This window comes from Trachemys scripta, chromosome 11 (genome assembly GCF_013100865.1).
Source record: "Trachemys scripta elegans isolate TJP31775 chromosome 11, CAS_Tse_1.0, whole genome shotgun sequence".
Taxonomy (NCBI): Eukaryota; Metazoa; Chordata; order Testudines; family Emydidae; genus Trachemys; species Trachemys scripta.
In genome coordinates, this window is record NC_048308.1 from 36,528,474 (window position 1) to 36,541,168 (window position 12,695).

The 12,695-nt window shown below is 38.6% G+C and overlaps 1 protein-coding gene across 1 annotated transcript in view; it reads left to right on the plus strand.

Annotated features, from left to right (window-relative positions):
* The window catches only part of UBR3 (ubiquitin protein ligase E3 component n-recognin 3), a 171,110-nt gene that overhangs the window by 6,314 nt on the left and 152,101 nt on the right, over window positions 1-12,695 (plus strand). The window contains exons 5-6 of the mRNA XM_034786048.1: window positions 5,748-5,814; window positions 10,349-10,479. Coding sequence (XP_034641939.1) covers window positions 5,748-5,814; window positions 10,349-10,479 — 198 coding nt within the window. The remainder of the gene's footprint in view (window positions 1-5,747; window positions 5,815-10,348; window positions 10,480-12,695) is intronic.

Genomic DNA, 12,695 nt, shown 5'->3' on the forward strand with positions numbered 1-12,695 from the left:
AACAGTACAGTTTGGGTGTGGGAGGGGGCACGGGATGGGGTGAGGTGGGCTCTGGGCAGAGCTTACCTGGGGGGCTCCCCGGAAATGGCGACATCCCCCTCACTCAGCCGCTATGGGGAGGCGTGGCTAGGCAGCTCTGCAGGGTGCATGCACGCTGCCTCTCCCTCCAGGCACTGCCCCCACAGCTCCCATTGCTGCAAAGCCAGTGCTCTGGGTGGAGGCAGCTCACAGAGCTGCCTGGCCACGCCTGCACCTAGCAATTGAGCGAGAGGGAGGATGTCGCTGCTTCCAGGGAGCCCCTCAGGTAACAGCCTCCTGGAGCCCGCCTCACCCCGTCCTGTGCCCCTGCCTCTTCCCACACCCAAACTCTGCTGTTGCTGAGGGGTGGGGGTGGGGGACGGGATGTGGGGGCCCAAGACTGCCCCAGCAGTGGCCCGTGTGACTGGCGCAGGGGCTGCCTGAGCTGCCCCTGAGCCAGGCGCACTGGCCGCTGCAGAAGTCACAGAGGTCACGGAAAGTCACGGAATCTGTGACCTCCATGACAAACTCGCAGCTTTATTAGTGACCCATGTCTCTCTCCCTCTTGGCTTGGCTTTTTCTAGGCTGTGCACTTCCCTGCCTACACTGTGATGTCCCAGCAAGCCAGCCTGCCTAAACAGGCCAGCATCTGTGCTTTGTTTTCTCGCTAATGGCTATGAACAGTGGAATTGCGCACAGTTACAAGTTACCACACAGCTCTTCATAAGCAAGCAAATTTATTTTTAAAGTGAAAGCATTACAGAAAAAACATTAAAAAGAGTAAAAGAACCTACATTTGCTAAAAAACTTAACCAGAGGTCACCCGACTCCAGTCTTGAGCTCTGGTAGCTTCAAGTCCATAACTGGGTTTTCCCCCAGGTTATAAATTCATAACTGTTTCATATTCAGAACCAGAACCACCATGAACAGCTCAGTATCAGAGGGGTAGCCATGTTAGTCTGGATCTGTAAAAGCAGCAGAGAGTCCTGTAGCACCTTATAGACTAACAGACATATTGGAGCATGAGCTTTTGTGGGTGAATACCCACTTCCTCAGATGCATGTAGTGGAAATTACTGAACAGTTCAGTTTTTCCTTTATACAGCTTGTCCTTTGATTTTGGCCTCATGTAACAGGTGATCAACGGAAAGTGACCTACTCAGAGCATAGCTTCAAAAGGTTTGATATTTGCATAATTGGAGGTGAAGTATTTATATTTACCTCCCCCCAGATATTCCCCAGGAAGTTCACTTAACACTTTTTGTTGCAAAAGTCCATTCTTGTCTGACACTTTGTTCAGTATAGTCCTTTGAACACCCAGGTCTGTCATCTAGTACATCTCTCTCCCACCCCACCCTCGGGAAGTTACATACAATTCTAGCCCACAGGAATACATAAACCATTAATTTAATACCATAGGCCCCAAAGATACTTAAACTTAATTCAGTAGATCACCCAAGGATATGGCAGGAAATTGCTATATCTAGCACAGGTGGCTCTCTCTTTCCAGCAGTCATTTTCAGCATCATGTCCATTAGACTTGTTCTAAGTAGGTTTAATACAAATGATGCTAAAAGAGGTGTGAGCAGTGTTAGGCACTAGATATCCCAGCGATGCTAACACTGGTGCAACTGAGCTGGTGATAGCAACAGTGGGAATATTTTCTTATGTAAATTCCCCTGGTGTAGATCTGGCCTTATTTACTAATCATGTTTGGTAGGGGAGAAGGAGAAAAACCTATGTTTAGGTTAGCTGGAATCAGCAAAAAGAATTGATGGGGAATAGTTACGTCGCTGTAGAGTTGCTTTATTAATGTATTCTTAACTTACTTGAAATATTGTTTTTATGGACCTAATTTTTTTTACTAAACCTTTAACCGTCTTCCGGATGATAGCTTAGTCCCAGCTGACAGGAGCAGACAACAGTCATTTCTAACTTGTTCAGACATCTGAGCAGGGAGACGGAACAAACTTTTTAAATGCTTTAAAACATCATCGTTGGCAAGGACTTTTAGTTTATCCTGAAATCTATTTGAACAGGTGTAACAGTGAAAAATCTATTGTTTGTTATACCTACAATAAGTTACATCAGATGTTTGCCTCTGTTGTCACCAGCTCACAGCATGTTAAGCTCTCAGCAGTGCTATTTATAAGTTGACATTTTTCAAAGCACTGCTTGCTATTCTTTAACCATATCTTTACACAAATAAAACCCCACAATATGAAATAACAACTAGAAATACTACTGATGAGATATTAAATGAAACAAAAGAAAGTTCATCTTAATATTCTGAATTTGATTCAAAATGATGCTCACTCCTTGTTTGTGATTGCTCTATTGTGAGGGAAGGAAATGGACGCTATTGTGGTAGTTTGGGGAGGGATCAGATATGGCATTCCTTTTGGAAAGGATGGTGGGGTGTGACTGGGGACTAGGGAGGTATACTGGTACGTGGAAAGGGAAAAGGATTTATTTCACTGGGTGAAGTATAGCAGTTTAAAAGGAAGGTTGGGGAATAGAATGGAAGGCTCAGGGGAAAGGAATTGCCTGGGTTAGTGGGGAGAGAATAGCAGCAACTGAAATATGCCTGTCAGTTAGTGTTACACCTTGTAGACACTTCATTCATTCTTTCTTTCTTTCTTTCCAATCTCCAGTATAAAGCTGCAAATCGCCAAATGTTAGATCAAACTAGCAGCTATGTTAAGCATGCAGTTGTTGTTTTTATTATTAAAACTGAGAAATTTGGTCTTATGTGGGATCTGAGTCAAGTTCTCAGTTACCGTATTGAAATGTAATCTCAAAGAGCATGGGTGGCATTTTCACACTTTATCTCAACCAAGACTTTTATTTAGAAACATCTATAGCAAGAAGGATTAACAATTAAAAAACACAACCAATTTTAATTTATGAGTACACTTTTTTCTTAATTTTCCTGACATATTTTCAGACAAATTGGAGATTACAAGTAAATATGATATGGGATGAGGGTAAAAATAACTTCCATATCCCCTCAGTTTTTTTAGTAACTCAAAAAGAGACAGAAGGGCCTTTTATAAATGTGGGACCTGAAATGCACATTTGTAAATATAAATCCAGTTAACTTACTCTAAGCTACTTTAATAAACAAGCTTTTAACCTTGTTCAGTTTCTACAGTGCAGATTATTGCAAGGAAAATATTACTTACTTTTCAGTAACTCTGCATCAAGAACACTAAAGCAAAACTGCCTTACAGCAAAATTGAAAATAAGTTTGTTAGAAAAGATCGTGCTTTCTCCTCATGTAAGACTTTTTTATTTCCTGAATAAGTAGGAGTGGTGAATTATTCTGTCCTTTATAATTCTAAGTGTATTTTAGTTCATGGGAGATTAATTGGAGAGAGATGGCATTCAACAAGGTACTTTCCCTTTTGTATTTAGGATGAATCTAAAAAGATTAGTGTTCAGGATACATTGCTGTTAAACTTCAACTCTTTCCATTAAGATTTAATCCTCACCTACTGTGACATGGGAGACAAATAATCAGCACACATTTCAGTTGAAGAAAATATTTTTCAAGAAAATGATACTTTATTCCCCAAATTTGATCACAGCTTTCATCCTCTTAAATGGACAAAATCGCACATTTCATAAACTCTAATGAAGACAAATATATTTAACTTGTTTCTCTAGTATGATAGTGGGTGCAGTGTCATCTGCTTGTTAGAGCAGTAGACTTGGAGGCCAGGATCCAGCATCCTAACTCATATATCTGTCTGCATGTCACTTTCTTCTTTTATGCCCTATCTTTCCCATTTAAGTGGCGGTGATCATGTTTTTAATCTAAATTGGTTTCTGTAAGGCTGGCTTGCTTGTTTATAAAGGGCTCTGTGCACTTCAGCTGACAAGTGCCTTTTATATATCTGAAATATTACTTTATTTGCTAGGGCTCTTCTAATTGTAACTGGCTGCCAACAAATTAAATTATTTCAATGTTGGATAGAAACATTTAAATTGATTAGAAAATGTCTATTCAATTATTTGTGTTGCCATCTCAGATTCATAGTTGTTGTTTGGCTGGAAAAGCCAGAAGAGGCCATGCGTGCAAAAAACAAACAAACCCAAAACAAAAGAAACACCTACAAAGGGATAAAAATTAAACTTCATAGTTACATGTACCGTATCTAAATATTTTACCTATGTAAACATTTTTTAGCAATTCGTTTCAGAAAGAAAGTAAAGTAGCCAGCAAAATGTAATAAAATAAGCAGTCATGGGATAAGAGGGAATGTTCTCTCATGGATTGGTAACTGGTTAAAAGATAGGAAACAAAGGGTAGGAATAAATGGTCAGTTTTCAGAATGGAGAAAGGTAAATAGTGGTGTCCTCCAGGGATCTGTACTGGGCCCAGTCCTATTTAACATATTCATAAATGATCTGGAAAAAAGGGTAAACAGTGAGGTGGCAAAATTTGCAGATGATACAAAACTACTCAAGATAGTTAAGTCCCAGGCAGACAGTGAAGAGCTACAAAAGGATCTCGCAAAACTGGGTGACTGGGCAACAAAATGGCAGATGAAATTTAATATTGATAAATGCAAATTGGAAAACATAATCCTAACTATATATATATATATAGTGTGTATATATAGTTATATATATACACACACAATGATGGGGTCTAAATTAGCTGTTACCACTCAAGAAAGAGATCTTGGAGTCATTGTGGTTAGTTCTCTGAAATCATCCAATCAATGTGCAGCGGCAGTCAAAAAAGCAAACAGAATGTTGGTAATCATCAAGAAAGGGATAGATAATAAGACAGAAAATATCATATTGCCTCTATATAAATCCATGGTATGCCCACACCTTAAATACTGCGTGCAGATCTGGTTGCCCCATCTAAAAAAAGATGTACTGGAGTTGGAAAAGGTTCAGAAAAAGGCAACAAAAATTATTAGGGGTATGGAACGGCTTCTGTATGAGGAGAGATTAATAAGACTGGGACTTTTCAGCTTGGAAAAGAGGCGACTAAGGTGAGATATGACAGAGGTCTATAAAATCATGAGTGGTATAGAGAATGTAAATAAGGAAGTGTTATTTACTCCTCATAATACAAGAACAAGGGGCCTCCAAATGAAATTAATAGGTAGCAGGTTTAAAATAAACACAAGAAAGTATTTTTTCATGCAACACACTGTCAACCTCTGGAACTCCTTGCCAGAGGGTGTTGTGAAGGCCAATACTATAATGTGGTTCAAAAGGGAACTAGATCGATTCATGGAAGATAGGTCCATCAATGGCTATTAGCCAGGATGGGCAGGAATGGTGTCCCTAGCCTCTGTTTGCCGGAAGCTGGGATTGGGTGTCAGGGCATGGATCACTTGATGGTAACCTGTCTGCTCATTCCCTTTGGGGCACCTGCCATTGGCCACTGTCAGAGGACAGGATACTGGGCTTGATGGACCTTTGGTCTGACCCAGTTTGGCCATTCTTATGTTCTAAATGAATAAAATACGTTAAAATGTCTGAACTCGCATGTAATAATGTTGTCCTTGGGGAAACCATTTTTTAAAATGTATTGAGTTTGTGGTTCCCATAGTAGATAAAACATTGTCCTATTACCACATATGTACAGGGTCTCCTGTTGTTTTTTACCTATGTGTTTAATCCAGAAGTGAATTACAGAGTATTTACTCTCTGCAGTAAAATCTGTACAGCTATTGATTTTTGTAATCTCTTCCCCTACTCCAGGAGGACCAGGATGGAAGCCAAGGTGTGGGCAAGCGCAAGAGGGTGAAACTAAGCAGCAGTACCAAAGGTATTTATGACGTAATGATCTCCATTTATCATGCTTGCTTTGTGTCTATCTTATTGTATCTAAGAACGCTTAGTCTGTTTTCAAGCACTGGGAAGCTGCATGTGACACAGGCATTTAATTTGTCAGTGAGTATTTTTAATCTGCAGCTCTCATCTCATGAGGGAGCAAGTACCACCATTCAGTATTTGGTGTCAACTGATCATTTGTCACCTTTGTTTTGCAAGGGAACTTCTAAAAACTCATTGTGTTGTCAGTATTTAGGTGGAAGGTTTTTCAAATGCTAATAAATTAAAAAATCTAGTGGAAAGCTTAATTTGTTCCTGACAATGTCTTTCTTTATGTTGGTGTGCAATATAATTGCAGTTTGGGCCAGACAAGAGCACTTCCCCTCTGATCCTTTTTGGTCTTAAAGTAAACCAATCCTGTAATGACACTTTATGAAAAGAGGTGTCATTAGAAATAGATTTTCAAATGGAGAGTCCTTTGAAATTACTCACATTTATATCTTGCCTTTAAATCAATCCTCTCTGTAGGCCACATCCTGCAATGTCTAGTCCAATTTAAGCAAAATTCCCACTGAGGTCAATGAGAGTTTTATCTGAAGAATGACTGACAAAGTACATCAGGATTTAGCCCTTTGGGGATTGTAGGTGGGAGAATATCCATGTCTTACACTTTTTGTTGTTAGGTTCATTGTTCTGAAAAGGTGCTAATGGCAATGGTTAATGCCTTCCATACTGATATTTTCAAGAGACAAATGCCTCCCTTTCTTTAAAATTACATTATACCATTACTTGTAGGTGTGACAAGACAGGAAGATAGCACTGGGTAGCCACAAGGCATAAGAAGGGAATATCTGCAGGGAAAACAGTAATGAAGGCATGAACAAAGCTTTGGAAAGACTTGAAAGTGAGGATGTGGAGTTTGAATTTGAAATGGAAAGGTACAGGAAGTGAACACAGAGATTTGAAGGAGTTGTGATGGTGGGAGATGAAAATTATAATTTACGGTGTTTCACATATACTGGGCAGAATAGAGATAGAGAGGCTAAAAAAGAAGACATAACTATAGTTTTAACAATGGCAATTTTTGTAATTGGCAATTAAAATTTAGGAAATGTATTGAAATGTTATAAGAAAACCATAGTTTGCTCTTCAGGAACTTACAATTCAGAGACAAGACATAAAAGCAGAGAAGGGAGCTCGCTAGCTAAGACACTTCTATGAGTCTTTACAGTTTAACCGAAGTTCCTAAAAGATAAAGTAAAATCCTCATGACTCCAGAAATAATGCAGTTTCCTTAATAAAAGTGAACTTGTATTGTGGGGCAGGAAATTCAGGCCTAGAAGTTGTCAAATGCCTAAATGGACATCATTTAAGGCATTTCAGCAAAATTATTCTTTTAATTAAACCTTTCGTTTCCCCCAGGCTTGTAGTCTCCCCCCCTCTGAGGCATCTCAACATGGACTGTGCTGGTGATGTTGATAGCTCCTAATGTCAGCCCCAGAGGAGGGAGTCTGCCAGTGGGGGAAAGGTAAGTTTCTGTTTTTATTAAATATTACATAGTTTTCTGAAGTTTTCAGTATTCGTATTTTATGTCCTATAGGGTATAAAATAAGAGTATTAAAAGAAAATTTTAGAAAACTGAGTATTGAATAAAAACAGATTTTACCTCTTCATAAAAGCAGATTCCCTGCCCCAGCATAGATCTTTAATGGTACAGTCTTCACAGCAGTCTGTGCATTCGTGATACTTTGGCATACTAACACTGATATCCCAGGAGAAGAGTTTTCAACAGCTATAAATTTATTTTTTTTGTGGTGATAGGAAAAATAAAAAGAAGATTTAAAAGACTTAGGTGACGCTTCGGTACAAAATGTGGGTTTGGGTATTGAGCAGCATATTATAAAATTGTTCTTTTCTCTTTGTCTTGTTTTGCTGTTTCTAAAACACTCATCCATCTAAACGATCTAATTTATAAGACATTTTCAACCCTATAGACACTATTTTTTTTTATTTATAAAAAAATTGCATTTTATTTATAAAAAAATAAAAAAAAAATACTTTTCACAAGCATAGGAGTAATAGCTTTGATGTCCTAGACAAACTTGGATAAGAGCCCTCTTTCTAAATTCTTCAGCAGGTAAAATTGGATCTGGTGGTGGTCCCTCCCTGTCCTCAGGCTGTTGTATAGAGTTGTTATGCACCATTAAACTGCCATGTTTCTGGTCTGAGGAAGCTGCACTTCAGTAGTGGATAATGAGTGTGTGTGAACAGCATACATTATTGGTGTCCACATATTAGAATATCTGAAGTGTACCTAGAATCATAGGACTAGAAGGGATTTCAAGAGGTCATCTAGTTCTAGTCCAGTCCCCTGCATTCATGGCAGGACTCAGTATTATCTAGACCATCCCTGAGAGGTGTTTGTCTAACCTGCTCTTAAAAATCTTCAATGATGGAGATTCCACAACCTCCCTAGGCAATTTATTCCAGTGCTTAACCGCCCTGACAGTTAGGAAGTTTTTCCTAATGTTCAACCTAAACCTCCCTTGCTGCTGTTTAAGCCCATTGCGTCTTGTCTTACCAACAGTGTCTAAGAAGAACAATTTTTCCTCCCTCTTTCTTGTAATAACCTTTCATGCACTTGAAAATTGTTATCATGTTCCCTCTCAGTCTTCTCTTTTCCAAACTAAACAAACCCACTTTTTTCAATCTTCCTTCATAGGTCATGTTTTCTAAACCTTTAATCATTTTAGTTGCTCTTCTCTGGACTTTCCCGCTTTTGTCCAGATCTTTCCTGAAATGTGGTGCCCAGAACTGTACACAATACTCCATTTGGGGCCTAATCAGCCCGGAGTAGAGCGGAAGCATTACTTCTCGTAATCATTGGGTCTGTTGTGCAGATGGATGATTTCAATCTGCATGGCTGTCAAGCTTGCATCTTTAATCAGTAGTAAATTCATACACACACCTTTTTTAAAAGGGAGGAGGATGAGACCCTAAATTATTGTTGCATGCTTGCTGTAGTAAGTGACTGGTGATTTTTGATGGAATATTCAGAGAGGTAAAAATGAATTTTCTGATATCACGCTTCCAGAACATAGATTTTTTTTTTTCTTTGTTTGGATTAGAAAAAGAGACTCCTCATGAAAATGCCTCTCAAGTTTAAATTCGTATTTCTTGTGATATTTTAACAATTTCTGAAAATTTTAACATAGTGGTCAGAGTCCACCACTGGCATATGACTGTGGAATGTTGGCTCTGCTGGTGGTAAGCTCACCTGGAGCGGGCAAAGTGGCACAAAATGCTAGCAAATCCCCCTTCACCGTTGGGCCAAAAGTCATCCAATACACTCCACAAGATGATTGGGTCTGGCTTGGAGGGGTGGGGAACAGTGCCAGGCCAGGAGATGCACTGATTCAGCATTTCTTGCACTGCCTGCCCTGATTTGGGGGAGCCAGTTGGAATTTATCTCTGCCTTCTCTGGGGGAGAGGTGGCATTATTGCTGCTTGCCCTCCTCTGGGGCAAGATTCCTTTTCCCCTAGCCCGGTTGACTCCAATAGGTACAGGAGGGTTATATGTGCATAAATCTCTCCATGCTGTAGGAGTGGCCAGGTTATGTTATCTGTGAATAGTAAGTATTACAGCTTTGAAGGACAGTGAAGACACTGTGTGATCTAGTAGACTCATAATGAGTCTGGGAGTTGAGATAAACTGGGTTTTGATCCCTGTTCTTCTACTAACTTGGTTTATAATTTTTGGAAAAGCTGCTTTATTTATCTTTTTTTTTTTCATTTTATAGAATTGGGATAATACTTGCCTACTTCACAAGATTGTTTTGAGAATGTATTCTTTGTATGTAAATTGATTTGAAGAATTAAAATATTATGTAAGTGTTAAATTTTATTTAAAGGTTTTAAAAGTTTGCAAACAGATCACATATGTTTTTAGGAATTACACCTAATTTATGTCACAGTTTTAACATTCAATTAGTGTGGGTCAGATTCTGCCTCACTTGCTCCTGTTGAATATTACTGTACTCCATCAGTAATCCCACTGAAGTCAATGACTAAATCTTCAATTTATATAAATTGTTGTAGCTCAGTTGAAGTCACTGGAACTATGACAATTTCCATCAGCTGAAGGTCTGGCCCAATGTAACTATTTGCAGAGTAAGTCAATACCCAGTGTAAGGCTGATAGATTGGGTTCTGTATAAGGGCCTGATTCTGCAGCTGATTTGTACTGAGGACTTCCATTGATGACTGCAGGAGTTCTATACATGAAACCATTTCAAGCATATACTCTATACAGTATTGGTGATAGCGAACTTTTTTCCTCAAGTGTTAAAAAACCCTTTTATCAACATTAGCAGGATGGTAGCATTAAGATGTTACTGATTCTTAGATATTTGCATCTAGTAAGTTAAATAGAATATTAATAAGCTAAGGTTGAAATGTCCTTTACAAAACCTAAAGTCATTCTGAAGTCTTCCCTCCCCCCCCCCCCCTGTTCTCCTACTTTTTATGCAGATCAGTCCATCATGGATGTTTTAAAGCATAAATGTTTTCTTGAAGAATTATTATTTTGGACAATAAAATATGAATTTCCACAAAAGATGGTAACTTTCTTACTCAACATGCTACCAGATCAAGATTATAAGGTATTTGCATGCCCGCCTTCCCTCCCAAAACAATTTCCTTTACTCACTTGTATTGCATCTTGCGTGAGTACGCATATGGTTGATATAAATCATTAATATAACAAACCCTGTGTTCTTTTATTATTTGAGGGTTTGTTGGTATGCCCAGAGCCGTACAATACATGGAAGGAGATGTGGACAAAACAGGTTGGCTGAATAATTCCGTTCTGAAAATTCCTTCAGGAGCCAGAGTATTGTGTTTGTTTTGTTGTTTTGGCTATTTCCTTTATAGCTCATAAGCTTTGTTAGACTTTATAAGATCTAGCTCTCTGAAGGGAAGATACCTACAAGCCTTCACAGTTTTAGTTTCCAGTCTTGGAGCAAGAGCAATATCAACAAACTGTTTCTCTACACCCCTCTCTCCCGCACCCCCCTGATCACCTTAGATATCAGATATTTAGGATGGGGAAGAGACATCTGCTCCTGAGATATTTTGTTACTGTTAAAGAGTTCTATATACTCTTTAGAACTAGTTCAGTTAAAGGTCCAGTGCATGTAATTCTTGTGGCAGGAGGATGTGTTAATACAATATTTTTTCTATGATAAAAATTAGCTTGACTGCTTTATATAGTTTTTAATTAGGTTTCCTCAATCCTCTGTTGCTAATTTTAAAATCTCTTGAAAAATGTCAGGCTTAACTATAGACATTTTTACCTATGCCACCTATAATAAACTAAGGAATAAATAATAACTCATATCTCATCTGGTTATAAGAAATGACTTGGTTCCACATCTTTGTTGTGAAAGAATATCTGCTGTCATTGAGACCTACTAATTTTAATGTGTGTTAACTAATGACTTTTGGAAGTAGAACATTATGCCTTGTTATCTCTACAGCACCTGAAGTGTGTCAGGTAGGATTGGTCACTTTTTTTTTTTTTTAATCAAACTTATTTTTGGCAGAAAATTGGGTTTTTGACCTAATTATATTTTTGCAGAAAGTGTCTACTTTCCTCAAATTTTAGGAAATCAGAAAACCACGTTCGTTCAGATTGTGTTTTTGGGACAAAAAAAGGAAATCTTCTGCAAGGAGGAAACCACCATTTTAAAAGCAGTTCTAGTGCTTTACAAAACAAGTAACATACAGATCCTGTCCCAAGGAGCTTAGGAGTCCTACTAGATCTGATGTAACAAGAGACACAAGTGAAGGGAAAGGAATGGTGAAGATTGCAAAGTTATTCTGTGAAGTTGTATACTACATGTTAGCTCAGTTCAGTCATTGAATTGTACCAGTTTTTCCTTTTTTTTTAAATGTTAAATGAATGTCGTAAGAGACAGTCCTGCTTAAAGAATTTACAAGCTATTGGAGAAAGGAAGGATTACCTACCTTTTACAGATGGGGAATTGAGGCACAGAGAGAAGTGTCTGATACAACTGGTAATTTAAACCAGATATTCTGCATCTAGTCTAATATCTTGACCACAAGATCACCAATTAGTTCAGTTTCTTATTGCTGTACAGTACCACAAGAAATAAAATTCTTAAATGGAAGTAAACTCTGTAGAGCATAGATAGTTCAAGAGTAACCCTCTCTGTATAAATCCAGCCTAAGTTTGGATAGGAATGTCAGGAGTCAGTTATTTGGCTTTTAGCAGAAGAATCTGTTTGATTACCTATGCTTACTCTCTTCTGACTTAATTTTATATGGTCGTCTGCTGGTGCTCTTTGGCCCACTGAATGCTATAGGGATAGATTTTATGCAATGTTATTGTAGCTGCGTCAGTCCCAGGATATTGGAGAGACAGGGTGAGTGAGATAGTGTCTTTTATTGGACCAATATTCTGTTGTCTCTAAAAGTTATTACCTCCCCCATCTTGTCTCTCTAATAAGGCTAGATTCTCTTTTTTCATTCTTGCAGAAATATAGTCTCATCCACTGTAATTTATGTTCTGGCTTGAATGGTATCTGTAGGCCATCCTGCAGCCAAGAATAATCAAAGCACAATGTACTCCAGACATGTCCGCTACTCTGAGCTTACTTTATTCTGGGGTGTGTGTAGGGTTCCTTGAGAGCCGTTTATGGTCCCTTTATGCTTCACAGTATTGTGGAGAATCAGTTCAGATAAAAGTAGCAAACTGCAGTGCTCTTAATAAAAATGGGCCATGTATTTCAGGGTGTGGACAGACATGGGTAAAGTGAAGTAGTGATTTTGTAGTCTCAGACCATGGAGCCACAGT